We start from the raw sequence: 13,608 nt of genomic DNA on the forward strand, positions 1-13,608 counted from the left end.
TTGGGAAAAGGAGCAGTGGGAACCTTGCAGGTACCCAAGTTCTTGGGGGACAATGTGCCCAGAGCAGCAGGGTGGGAACCAGTGCATGTCTGATACTGTGCTTCCCCTATTCTTTTAAGTCCATTAAAAAAAAAACCCTTATACATTTACTGTTTAGAATGAACCATACCTGTCTTCCACCCACAGTTATGAAAACATAATGCAGAAGGGCAGGACTTTATTTACCTTGTGCTGTGACCTAAACCCTGAGGAGTGACTTACAGATCGGCGTCTGTGCACCTGCCTTTCTGCTTGAGAGCCTGTAAATACAGAACAGCTCTGTATGAGCCATCTGTATGAATTACTTCAGCTAAAAGTAATGGTCAGGACTGCAGTGAGCCTCGGTCTACCAGTCCCAACCGGTGTTCCTCTGAGCACGCTTCACACCGTGCAGTCAGATAGTGGGTAGCAAAGAGGACACGAGCAATACTGGTACGTTTCTGCGCTTGGGCATCGCAGGAAATGCAAATTCCCAGCTGTATATAATGTCTTGTGTGCTGCTCCCTTCATCCATCACCTGATAGCAATTCCTTGCTCCATCCTGGAGGCATCCCAATAAGTACGAGTGCCCTGCATGTGCAGTCCCCTGCTCTGTGTGACCGAGGTGGTATCGAGCTGAAGCTATTTAAGGAAGCGTTTGCCAAAACTGTGACTTTTACAATGGGAAAAGCAATTTCTTGTTCCTTAACTTCATTCTCTAGATAAATTGAATTATTGGACAACATTTTTTTTTTTTGCAGAATAAGAATCTAAAATAGAATACAAGTTTCTGACCAGATGGTTGAATTTTGGTAAAATGCTAAGCAGGTGAAAATAGAGTCGTCTTGGTCTCTTGCGAAACGAACTAATTCTTAGAGTGTTTCGGCCCAGCCCAAATCTTTCTAGTTCTTGTGATGATTTCTGCTTGGCAGAACGTGATGTCTCTAAATCAGGAGAGACCATTTAGACTAAAATATTCCACTATACTCACTGTTTCTTTGCTTGGAGAGAGAGAAAAATGGCAAAGAAAGAAGAAAGCTTCTTGCTATTTAATTGAGTCTAATAGGCTATAAATACATTTTTGCCTCAACTAAAGTAGCAGAATGAAAGGCTTCTGGTAAAACTGATTCTTCATAAACCATCTTGTATCCCACTGCTATTTGGAAAAGCATCTGCACAGAAGCACCTGTAGAAATCCCCTGGAGTGGTTTTAAGGCACTTTAATTGCTGATGGAGGCTTTCATTTCATGAAGGCTTTCAACCATTCATGCAAGGTTACAGTTGCAAAGTTTTAAACATCGTTTTCTCGGGGGTTGCACAAAGTTGCAGTCATTTTGCAAAACTGATTTTCACCTTCTGTGTTGAACTTGATGAGCTCAGTAAAATACAAAATGCAGTGTTTTTCTATATCAAAAAATGCTTGCTGCCTAGCTTGCAAAAAGAGCAGTTCAATACTCTTGTAAAGTTAGTTGGGTTTATGACATTTCAACCATTATTTTCAATGTTATTTCTCTTTCTCTCACTTCTGTTTTATTATGCCAATGTAAAAAAAAAATGATCCCCCATTGCTTAGATTTGATTATAGTAATATAAGAAAATGTTTCAGTTCTTCCTGGTTGGGTGAAATTTTTCTGGCAGGTGTTCAGCAAATGCAAGCCCTGCTGGTCTAGCTGTATAGGCATTTATATTTAGTAATCACTTGCGACCATCAATTGTAATTTGGGACCCAGATTTTTATGCACTGTTAACTGTTAATGTATAAGTATTTTCATGCATTTTTAAACCTTTTTTAACATTTCCTAATTTAATTTTCATCTCATCTATGTTAATAGTTACAACCAATTAGCATAAAAATTGGGTTAAATCTTGACATTTCTCTTTTTTTTAGTAATTCATTCAAACATATTTTGCTTTGTCCATTAGCTAAATCATGCCTTTTGGCAAATAGAATTATTAGTCTCATATGCCAAATATTAATGTCCTTTAGATATGGCCATGTGGACATGGTAGTCATAATTATTGCTTGTCTTTTGTGTCTGTGCTTGTGTCTTCCAGGATTTATGAAAAACATCACCTTTACAATAAGCTTCAGCTTCCTATTTGTTAAAACTAACAGGAGTGTTATAAAATAAGTGCTTTGTCTGTGGCTAATTTTCAGTTTAATTTATCCACTAAACATAATTCTTCTCCTAAAAAGGGCATGAATAATAACTGGCTTCCTAGCACAATTAAGATTCTGAGTTTGTATCTGTGCATATGCAATTTAAGTGCTAATGCATTTCCTTTTATTAGGGTAATAACTCCTCTTAGTCTCATTATTCTTGATATATTTACTAAACATTTTTGGGGTGCATATATGCAGTTGTCGAAACAACCAGAATAAATATTCTGGGTGGAGTAGCCATCCCAATGAATTCTCTGGAAATATTTTTACAGAGTCACAAAAGGGCTGTGGTTGGAGGTGCCTCTGGAGACCATCCAGTCCAACGTCTGCTGGAGATGGGGCAGCTGGAGCAGGTTGCTCAAGAACATGTCCGCTTGGGTTTTGACTGTCTCCAAGGATAGAGACTCCACAGCCTCTCCGGGCAACCTGCCTCGGTGTTTGACCACCCTCACCATGAAAAAAAGTTTTTTCTTATTGTTAAATAGAATTTCCTGTATTTCAGTTTGCGCCCATCACCTCTTGGCCATTCACTGGGCACCACTGAGAAGAGCCTGGCGCCATCATTTTTGTTTGTACACATGGATAAGATCCCTCTGAGCCTTTTCTTCGTTGGGCTGAACAGTCCCAGCTCTTTTAGCCTCTCCTTGTACAACAGATGCTTCAGTCCATTAATCATCTTTGTGTCCCTTCCCTGGACTCACTCCAGTATGTCCCTGTCTCTGTTATACTGGGGAGCCCAGCACTGGACCCAGCACTACAGATGCCTTTCACCAGTGCTGAGCAGAGGGGCAGGATTACCTCCCTCAACCTGCTGGCAACACTCTTGCCTAATGCAGCCTAGTGTGCTTTTGGCCCTCTTTGCTGCTAGGGCACATTGCTGGCTCATGTTCAGCTTGTTGTCCACCAGGAGCCCCAGGTCCTTCTTTGCCAGCTTCTTGTCCACCACGACCCCCAGGTCCTTCTTCAACCAGCTTTCCAGCTGGTTAGCCACCAGTGTGTCCTTGTGCATGGGATTGTTCCTCCCCGGGGGCAGGACTTTGCGGTTCCCTTTGTTAAACTTCATGAGGATCCTGTTGGCCCATTTCTCCAGCATGTCCAGGTCCCTCAAACTGGCAGCATATCCATCTGGTACATCAAGTGCTCCTCCCAGTTTTGTATCATCTGCAAAGTTGCTGAGGGTGGACTCTGTCCCATTGTCCATGTTCATTGATGAGAATATACTTGATTTCCTTGCGAGTCGGATTTCACTTCATGTCTGTATGAATCGAAGCATTTGATTGTTTTAATCAACAATAATAGTTTTAATAGCAGTTAGCCAAAACTCGCAAGAAGAATATGTGTTTTGACTTGATATACATGCTATTTTGAATACTTTCAAATCAATACAGTGTATATTATAGGGATTAAACTCAAGTTGCATGATAGACTTCAGGATAATTATAAACAGAAAATGTTGAGTGGGTATATTCATAACGAGAGCCATGCATTTCAGTATAATCAACTGTAAGTCTATATGTCTAATATTGCACAGTATAGGTCATGAAAGAAGATTTAGGGGCTACATGAACTGTACATGAGATCTCAAGGCAGTGGTGAGCCAATAAGCATAATGCAAATGGTTAATAAAAGTAAGGAAGTGGTTTTGGTATTAGTTAAGTCTTCCTCTGTGGGGTGTTGTCTTGCTGTGATGATCACCCCTAAAGAGCAAAGCTGGAAAATAGCAGTGTTCAAAGGAGAACCATATGAATGCTTGAAAAGATTAGAAAGCGTGCACGATAATGTGACATGTAATAACGTGCCATTCAGTGTGCTCCATCTATTGAATTTATCAATGAGAAGATAATGGGGTGATTTGATCAATTTGCATGTATTTACATGAGAAAGAGGAATGTAGGTGAGCAGACATTTTACTTGATTCAGTAGCTGAAAGTCATAGATAATAGCAGATTCAGATTGGAAATAATGTGAATATTTTCTGTGGTATGTGAATTTATCCTCTAACAGTAAGGGTAATTAACTTCTAAGGGCTGTGGAAAATTCTCTGTCTCTGAAAGAGTCGAATATTTTTCAAAATGCCTTATTCATTCAAACATGGAAGTCCTGTGGTCCTGATTCAAGATGCCAGACAAGATAATCATAATGCTCCCCCTTGCCTTGATAAAATTAATCTTTTAATTAGATGTCCAGATTCCAGAGCACTCCTTGTAGCTCTGCCAATTGCAGTGAAATCTCTGACAAATCAGTCTCTGTGCTTTGTTCCTTTCCTCCTCTGTGGAATGAATGACTGCTTGGCTGTATCACATGGAGCATGTTTTTGTTAATTTTAATTACTTAATTAAAATTAGTTATTAAAAAAAATGACTTGTACAAGTATTTCACTAACCACTCCCTCATTGGAAGATGGAAAGTAGTTGTTTTGCATTTATTCTCACCTCTTCTGATCCATGTCCTAGATTAACGAGTGCCATGCCAACACTCGCGTGCATGCTCACTGCAATGTCACACATTTCTATGTGACTAATGTTGGGGGGAGTGGGAGGGAGAACAGAACATGTAATTTTTACATTACAAATTTTGTTGACTTACTTGCTTCTCATCCTAGGACATTTAAATAAGTCTATTTAAGAAGTGAGTGACAAGTGCTGTCTTCGGGAAGAAACTAAAATGCATAATTTAAAGCCATAAATCATCATCATTTTTTATTTTTATCCTTTCTGTTTGCTGATACGGTTATTTGGATTGCTTGTAGCCATAAATCCACATATAGACTGTGTCAAAGAAGATCAAGCTCTCCATGCTCAAAGCATAAAGTCAGAGCAAAGCTCCACAACAGATGGCCTTTTCTTTCCATTTCATGGACACCAGTTCTCACTGGGCAATTCATTATTTTCTACAGTTGAAGCAGCTGTGGATTACTGTAATTACGGATTTAATATATCTCCGACAATCCAGTGTGAATACTAATTTGAACTTTATACATCTCCTTGGAATCAGGTTAATTTTCTCATGATTATATAGCTTCTGATTAACTAAAGATGTTTGTGAGGCTAATATTTTTCCTGCTATGGAAATAAATTGTGCATGGATTGCAAAATAATAGTGGTGTTCCAGTGTTCAATCTTGGTGAAAGTCCTAGGAGAAAATTTCTGAGTTCCCCAAACGTTTTCAGATATCATGCTTTTGCTAATAACCTTGTTTTAAATTGTGAGTTTGGATTTCCTAGGATACATATTGATCAATGGTAAATTATTTACTTGAATATTTTGGAGAAAAAAGACACTTTTTAATAGAAATAATAGGCTAAGTGTACCAAAAGTTTGTATTACAGGAAAACTCTACTGACGGGTTTCTTTTGGCGTGTTTGTTCTTTAAATAGTTCTTTGCTTTAGAAGGCAAAATGTTTGTCTTGGTGCCATTTGTAGATCTTGTGTTATCCTCTTGAGAGTAGACTATGTTTTGCTATCATATGTTTTCCTTTTGAATAACTATTCATAGCTTCATGTCCTTATTCCAAGAGGTTTGCCTCAGCAAAATCCCACTGACTTCAGTGGAGTTATTCGTGGTTCATGCTGATGAAGGAGAGGCATCTGATCCTAAATGCTGGGTGTGAGACGCGAGAGTCAGGGCTGATGTACATATATTTATCTGAAATCAGTTGAAGGGGCACATGGGGGCCTGGAGGCAGAATTTTTGTATCTACTTTAGTCAACACCAGCCGTTCCTGCATTGCAGTGTGAATAGGTTGAGAAGGTGGTTTGTCTGCAGTAAATTTAGCTCTCAGGGAGGCAGGAACCCAAAGAATATTCTTTAACCATTTCCGTCCTATAGTAAGCACCCAACAAAGCATCAAGGTGCCAAGAAGCAACTCTTATAAAGTTTTATGACTCATTTGTGAATACAGTAAAATGGGAACAAATACTCCATACGCTGCGCCGCGTTTGAAAGCAGCGTGGCTGGGAAGGGGGAATGTGCTCATAAAGTTGTCCTGGTTTGCCCCTGGAAGCGGGGACATCTCTACCAGCATGAAGTGGGTCAGGGGGAGATTGACTTTCAGGTATTTTATTTAACCTGAGAAGTGATTTCTTTAACCTAGCAATCTGATTTTATATATATATATACATATATATATGTAAATATATATTTTTTTGTACTGTACTTTTTTGAAATAAACAGGAAAGCCTTATAGCATTGCTACAAAAAAATCACTAACGGACTCTCGGGAATACATTTCTTGTCCACAGCCTTATTATGCCGTGGTTTTTACCATCCTGCTGGGACATACCTAATAAGTTAAGTGCACTGTTCCTAGAATAATGAGTTGTGTGGGTAGTTTGTTTTTTTTTTTAAAGATGTGAGTCCAGAAATCTGTATATAAAAGTATTTTTGCTAAGGAGTGCTAGTCTGAAATGTGGAATGTGAAATTCCAAATGGGATCATTATATATTTCAGATAGCACCTCTAGTTGAAATCTTTTCCGTGAGTGTTGAAATGATTGAGCTGGGAATGAAGGTCGGATGGTGGCAGTGACAGGCTTCCACACCCCGCGTCCGCTCCGTGGGAGCACCAAACACACGTGTTGGGTCCAAGGGGACTCTGGAGATGCATCTTAATCCTGGCAGATTCTCTGAAATGCTTAATCTGCATGGGATTCAGCATCCTAATTTACATGGAAGGCTATTTCTCTGCAATCCCCTAAGGCTTAAGAGAATAGCATGAAAGATTTGCCTGTGCTGATGATGTGATCAGTGGTACTAAGACTTTTAAGCGTGGGCATGTTTGCTGGAATGAGCAAGGGAGCATTTGCTCCCTAGACTGCAGTTGATAGGAACTGAATTAGCAGGTCTCCTTACACCCTGAGAGAACCGCTTTGCTCTCTGCGCCTTACAAATCTTGGTGCTTTCGTGTGTGTAGAAATCATTTGATCTTTTATCCCATTTTTTAGGCATCAAAGTTAAACGGGCTAGTCTGTAATTCTGTTCCTCTCCCTTTATACTATTTTAACAGTAGCTCCAACATTTGCCCTTTCCAAATAGAGTCTCGCCATCCTCTGTGAATTTTCAAAGACAGAGGTCGTTAAAGAGATTGTTTCAGCCCATTACCTATGTATACCTGAATGAATTTCATCTGGCCCAGCCAGCTGGAAAATATCTAATCTTTATAAGCACTTTCCAACATGTTCTTTCCCTATTCTGTCTTGAGATTTTGGTTATTTGCCTCTGATATTAGCTGCCAGTTGAATGCAGCAAGGTAAAGATAGTGAGTACAGTAGCAAAAAAAGACATTAAATACTTCAGCTTTTATGGCATCATCTGTCAGTAGCTTTTCTACTCTGCTGAGCAGGAGAGCAACATTTTGCCTGGGTTTTTTCTTATTACAAATGGACTTGTAGAACCTTTTCTTGCTACCTTTGCTAGCTCCAAGTCATTTTTTTCTTTAGTCTCCATTTGTTTCTCAGTGTTTGTTATTCTTTTATACTCACATGGTATTCTGACTGTGTAAATGTGTCCTTCTTGAGTTTGAGATCACTGAGCAGCTTATGAATTAGCCAGGTTAATTCCTAGGTTTTTTCTGCATTGGGATAGTTTTCACTCATGTCATTTCTCTAGGGAAATGTTTGCTCCCCATACCTTCTTTTCTCCTTTGACTTGCAGCTGTTGGTCCTTTTGTACTGTCAAGCCTCACAGGTCTTTAAGTGTCCTTCCTTTAAAGTCCTTTATTATGTTGTTTTCTCCCTGAAGAATTAATCGTCACCTTCATGCAAGTTGTCTTTTGCCTTCCTTATCTTAGGGGGCTTCTCAGTGCTGGAACATCCCGCACCCAGACTGTGGTCTTTGCTGCTATCACCAACACACTCCAAGGTTGCTGGACAACCTGTGCTCTGAAATACATTTCCTGTAACATATCTGAGTAGTTGCAGTACTTTGTTACATCTTGTGCCTTGGTTGATTATTCCAGTTCCCGGTTAAAAAAACCCAACCTCTCTATTTTTCATTCGGTATCTGGTGGACCTGCTCTATAGTAGTGCCCTCTGCTTCTCTTTTTTACGTGATGACTTTCGGCAGGTCTGTCTCCCTTTTACAGAGTGGACCTAGAAGAGCAAATACTCTCTTGATGTGCAGGGCACTTCTTTATTTCCATAGCCTCCTTTCTCAGTAAGTTATATCATCTGTATTAACAATCTAGTCTTGTGAATTATTTACTGAGCCTCTCTTACTGCCCAATTATATTATAGTTTTGATACTGTATTAATTTCCTTCCACCTCCTTTTGTGTATTCTCCACGATTCTTATAGAGATGTCTGATAGGGTCCACAGATCAATCCCACTTTACTCTTCATTATGTTTCCTTCCCATGAGATTGTCACGGCCAACACTATTTTCCACAGGGTTTACACCCATGTTCATTTGTTGTACCCACCTCAGGCTTTTATTTGTCAAACTCACATGATTCTACTTAAATTATTTCCCCAAGGTAAACCAGGAGGTGAACAAAGTTGAAATTCCTCTTTTTCATAAGGTGACTTCTGTTCTTGCCCAACAGTTCATGGTGTATCATCTCTGAAGAAGGAAACTTGTTGTAGTGACCCATGTGTCTTTAAAGGGCAGGGAAATGTGTGAAAAGGAGAGGCAGCAAGATGCGATAGATGAATCTTGATGATTTTTTAAATCCTTTAGTGGTGTACGTGCTACGCCAGCAATACCACATTCTAAAATTGATCCTGTATTTTCCCATAGTCTCTGGATGTTTGCAGTAGCTGGGCAGGCAGAATGAATGGTCCCAAGAATATTAAGAACATAAATTCGTGGTTTCCCTCCTCTCCCTGTAAATCACGGGAGTCGGTGCGGAGTGCGGGTCTGAGGCAATAAAGTCTCCATCTTCCATTTTTTAAATTGGAAATCTGTGTTTATAAATAATGGCTGTTCCAGCTAATTAGATCCTTCAGTTGCTTGATGTGCCAGTGTGCTGATCTTGCCATAGCTCTTGTTTGCAGTCCTCGTTTTTCACAGGGTCATGGAGCTGCTTAACACTTGCCGTCTCAATGAACGCATTTTGTCATAGAATACTGGGGTCACTTCTTGCATGTTTACACGTGTGCCCACGGAGCTGTATCTTCTCTGTGTGCAAGCATTTGTGTGGAGAGCTGTGTAATTCGGGAGCTGGCCCCGATGCTCTGCCGTCCTGCTCCTCCTAAGGAACCCCACCGCAGGGCGAACAGCAAGCAGATTCCCAGGGCATCACCACTTCAAGAGGGCTTTCCACTGTCTGGTGTTCATCCAACGATAACACAATTTAATGAGACCTGCTTGAGTGTTTCAAGTGCCAGAAATACACAAGGTCACTGTGTTTGCTTTGGTGAAAACCTGAATTTTAAAGGTCAAGCGGGTTGCTAAAGCCAGGCTGTGGGATGCATTGAGCTGTAGCAGCCTGCAGAACGTGATTAGGATGAGCAGGGATGCAACTGTCCCTTACAGGTGTGGTGGTCTTCTACACACCAAATACTCTACTCTGTGTTGAAAGCCTTTCCAAAATCACCCAGTATAACTGTAAGCAGACTGCTTTGTCAAGCTGCCACTTGACTTTTGAAGTAGCTTCATAAAGAAGCCTTTAATTAACCATTTTAGACCTTTACCTCCCCACATACAAGGGAGCTCCCAGAAGGATACACTTCAGAAAAGCAGAGCAAATTTTAGCAGGCAATTAGCATAATTTATAAAAAGGAAGTTTACTTTGGATATGTGTTTCTCATCAATTAAAAGATGTGGGCAAAAGATGTGGGTGCTGGCTGCATTTGAGGTTCAGGTTACCAGGCAGCTGAGGGATTTCAGCATTTCCTGATGTGATTTTTATGTAGGGGGTTTTTTTAGTGAATAGAGAAAAATGTGGTTTTTTTCTGAATAAGCTCCGCAAGTATATTTCATTGTATGTAGATATTTTAAAATTTATTCTATATATACAAAATATTGGTTTTCTGTGGTGATGAAATACCCTAAAGTCAATTAAGGTATTGAAGTCAATCCTTTATTTAATTTGGAGAAGGGTGCTTCAGACTGGAAACAGATTCATGGGGAATGCTGCAGTTTCAATTTTATAAAAGAAATGGATACATTCCTGCCAGAAAATAGGAGGTTATTGTGACCGAGAGAGGTAACAGTTCAAGCAATGTGCATTTCTGTTCTGCTGTTGTTTTGAAGCAGTGATCTGCGGGAAGGTGGCTGCATGAGCAGGACCGCCGTTTCTTTGCATTTCTCACTGCTGCAGTGCCTACGGCTCCAAGTTGCTTTCTCGTAGGGGTGGTGATGAGGAATACCAACCAGCAAATGCTGTACAATTAGTTGTACCTGTAACTACTGGCTGAGGTTGGGTGTCTTTCAGGAGCAGCTAGGTTTGTAATTCCTTCCTGCAGGACTAAGAGGGACCGTAGAGAGGAAAAGAGGATAAAGCTGTTTTGAAGCCTCAAAGTAGTGAAATGGGTTTTTTCCCCTAACTTCTGCCTGTGACACAAATACATATATTAATGAAAATAGATTTCATGAGAGCAGGGAGGACCCCAGTGCTGGCTGGAGGAGGAGTGGCCAAGCTGCCGGCGGGCTGGCCGGCGTGGTGGGATGCTCTGCTGGCTGGATGCCTGTGAGCGGCATCCCAGCAAATGGGTCTGTGGGCTGCAGTCTGCACCAAAATCCATGAGGGATGCAGGGGGAGTTTCTGATCTACTCAGAAGCTGAATATTGTGGTCTGTGCAATGAGAATTGAGGTAAGATGGAAGAGCATGGAAATAGTGGAAGTCTTTCTTTTTAATTTTTTTTTTTCATTTTTGTTCAGCCAGTAGCCTCTTGGTGTCTTTACCACCAAGCACGTGTATAAACACATGCACTCACACCCTCACACTTTCTCTTTGTTATTATCCCAGGTACTGGAAGTGACTTTTTAAAACCAAGACAAAATTACTTTTGTAGTGAATAGAATATAGTACTGTCTCATCTCTGCAGTGCAGCTAGGGATGTAATTGCTCAGATGTGGCTGATCACCTTTCTTGCTAGAAAAGAAGAGGAGTTTGTATCGGTTCCACCATTTCTTTATGGTTTAAATCTTTAATGACATCTAGATGTAACATGAAAGGCAGTGGACTAAGCAAGAATGTTGGGTTTTGCTTCTCACCAAGGGGAAAAAAACCCCACCTGTGAGATCACCTTTGCAATCGGTGTAATCCTTGGCCTCGATGCCTATGGAAAAACTTGACGATTGGGCTGCACGTGGCTCACAACAGCTGTCCATCATGCCGACCACGGCCGATGGTCCCGATGGTCTTCCTATCTGCTTGTACCCATCTGTTTCTTGACTTTTACTTGGGCTGCAAGGCGTTTGGGACAAGATGGGTATTTTTCCTTACGTGTTTACAGCCAGTAGTATACAAATACTATCTCGGCTGGCACAAGGCATACTTCAGAAAATGAATATGTATAAATTCTTCTTTTGTTTTCTGCTCTTTAGAATTGCTGTGTTAGGGAGAGCACAAAAATACCCTCCCCCAGAGTAAAACCTCTTCTCAAAGGAAACATTAAACACAAACACCTGAACTTGGACTAAAATAGTTAGTATACAGTGTATCTTTTGGCCTTCCCTTGGAAGAAAACCACTATTAAAATGTAATATTAAATATTCTGTACTCATGTGGAGAGTTCGTTTAGTTTTCCTAGAATAATTTCATTCATCTCACATGGCTTAGCTTGCAGAAAAATTGAACACAACTTCAGTGATATGTTAAGGGTGCAGTGTAATAGGCAACTGACTTTGGAAAACTAAATATAAACCCAGGAAGAGCCTGTTGCTGAGTCGAAGTAACTTCTGGTCAGTTCCAGGCCTGAAATAATATAACCTTGTTATAATTTATTTTTCTCTTTTGTCTTGAGGTTGGCAGGAAAGCTGGAGCACTGGGCAGCAGCCCTTGCTGCATCTTCCTTTTCCAGTTATGTTTATATCAGAGATGGAAAGCAAAAAAAAAAAACCCAAACCCATGCCAGAAAGAGGCACTTTCTATTCCCTCTTATAGTGGGAGCGTCATACTCGCAGGAGAGGGGTGCTAATGCTTAAAAACCAGAAAGCTGGTTTGTGCTTGGATCCCACCAAGGTGTCTGAGCCCAAGCCCCGAGGGAGAGAGCTGTTGCAGTGACGGCAGGGACCCTGGGGGCACCAACACCTCTCCAGAGGCAGATGCTCTTATTATTTACTACCATGAACGTTTTTGCACAAGGCTCCATAACATTGGTACAACCATGCCACCTTGTGTTAATTTCTGTTTCCTTATGGCCTTGAGCAGTCAGAGAAAAAAATTTAAAAGCATTTTCTGTATGTGGATGCGTATGTATATATATGTCATTTTTTAATGCTGTTAAACGTTCACTTCTATCTGAGCCTGGTTGTGTATCAATAGCAGGTGAAGTGATTCCACTGTCACTTTCTACTTCAAAATTTAGAATACAGACATTATATTTCATAGTTATAGTTTCAAAATATGTTAACGATGAAGAAGTTGAGCCAATGTGGTATGTATGTGTCTAGTCCAGCATGGGTAACTCTTTCTGGACTGCCGTAAACTCCCTGCTTAAGAGTGGTTATGCCTCAGCTTGGGGGAATTTGGCCCATTATATCCCTGACTCCCTGGAAGTTTTGGGCAGGCGGGGTCATTTGGGCAGAGAAATGACCTATGGATTTTGCACCATGGAGTTAGTAGCATTAAGAGTGTTTTATTGTGAGGAGTTACATTTGAGAATGCTTTAAATTAAAAAAAAAATGCTATGGATATGCTTAAAGCTTTTCAAAAGAAAATGTATTAATTAAACCTTTGCCTCTTTTCTACATAGTCGGCAGCAGAATATGTGAAGTCCCGCCTGCCTGAAGTCCTAAAACAACATCTTCAAGACTATGAGAAGGACAAGGAGAACAGTGTGCTGTCTTATCAAACCATCCTGGAACAGCAGATTTTATCAATTGATCGAGAAATGCTGGAAAAACTGACTGTATCCTATGATGAAGCAGGTATATTAGTGTTTCTTTCTAAGTTACATTTTACCGAAAAAAAATTGCTTACTTTCAGTCTTTCTCCTGAATACTAGTGCTTGTGCTGGCAAATTGAACTTTGTCCTCAAAGGTATGAGGTGACTCAGTGAAACATTTCTTTCTCGTAAAATCAAGTTGAGATAGAAAATTTTCCACTTCAGTGATCGAATACTAACTAGCTGAAAGGACAGTAATTTTTCTAACAGCGCTTTGTCCTTTGTAATGCGCTGATGTTGATTGATCTAGCCGTGCCTTTTTATTGTCTCTGCAAGTGGTGTGACCTGGTTTCTGCTGGTTTCTTCTTCACTGCTAACTTATTTCTGGGCTCACTTAGCTAACAGCGTACTGGCTAGTCACAGAATCTGATTTTT

General features: G+C 40.4%; 1 protein-coding gene across 3 annotated transcripts in view; it reads left to right on the top strand.

Annotated features, from left to right (window-relative positions):
- The window catches only part of PPM1L (protein phosphatase, Mg2+/Mn2+ dependent 1L), a 105,052-nt gene that overhangs the window by 62,601 nt on the left and 28,843 nt on the right, over positions 1-13,608 (top strand). For all 3 annotated transcript variants that reach the window (XM_072868174.1, XM_072868173.1, XM_072868175.1), the window contains one exon: positions 13,042-13,216. In XM_072868174.1, coding sequence (XP_072724275.1) covers positions 13,042-13,216 — 175 coding nt within the window. The remainder of the gene's footprint in view (positions 1-13,041; positions 13,217-13,608) is intronic.

This window comes from Ciconia boyciana, chromosome 7 (assembly GCF_034638445.1).
Source record: "Ciconia boyciana chromosome 7, ASM3463844v1, whole genome shotgun sequence".
NCBI classification, from domain to species: domain Eukaryota; kingdom Metazoa; phylum Chordata; class Aves; order Ciconiiformes; family Ciconiidae; genus Ciconia; species Ciconia boyciana.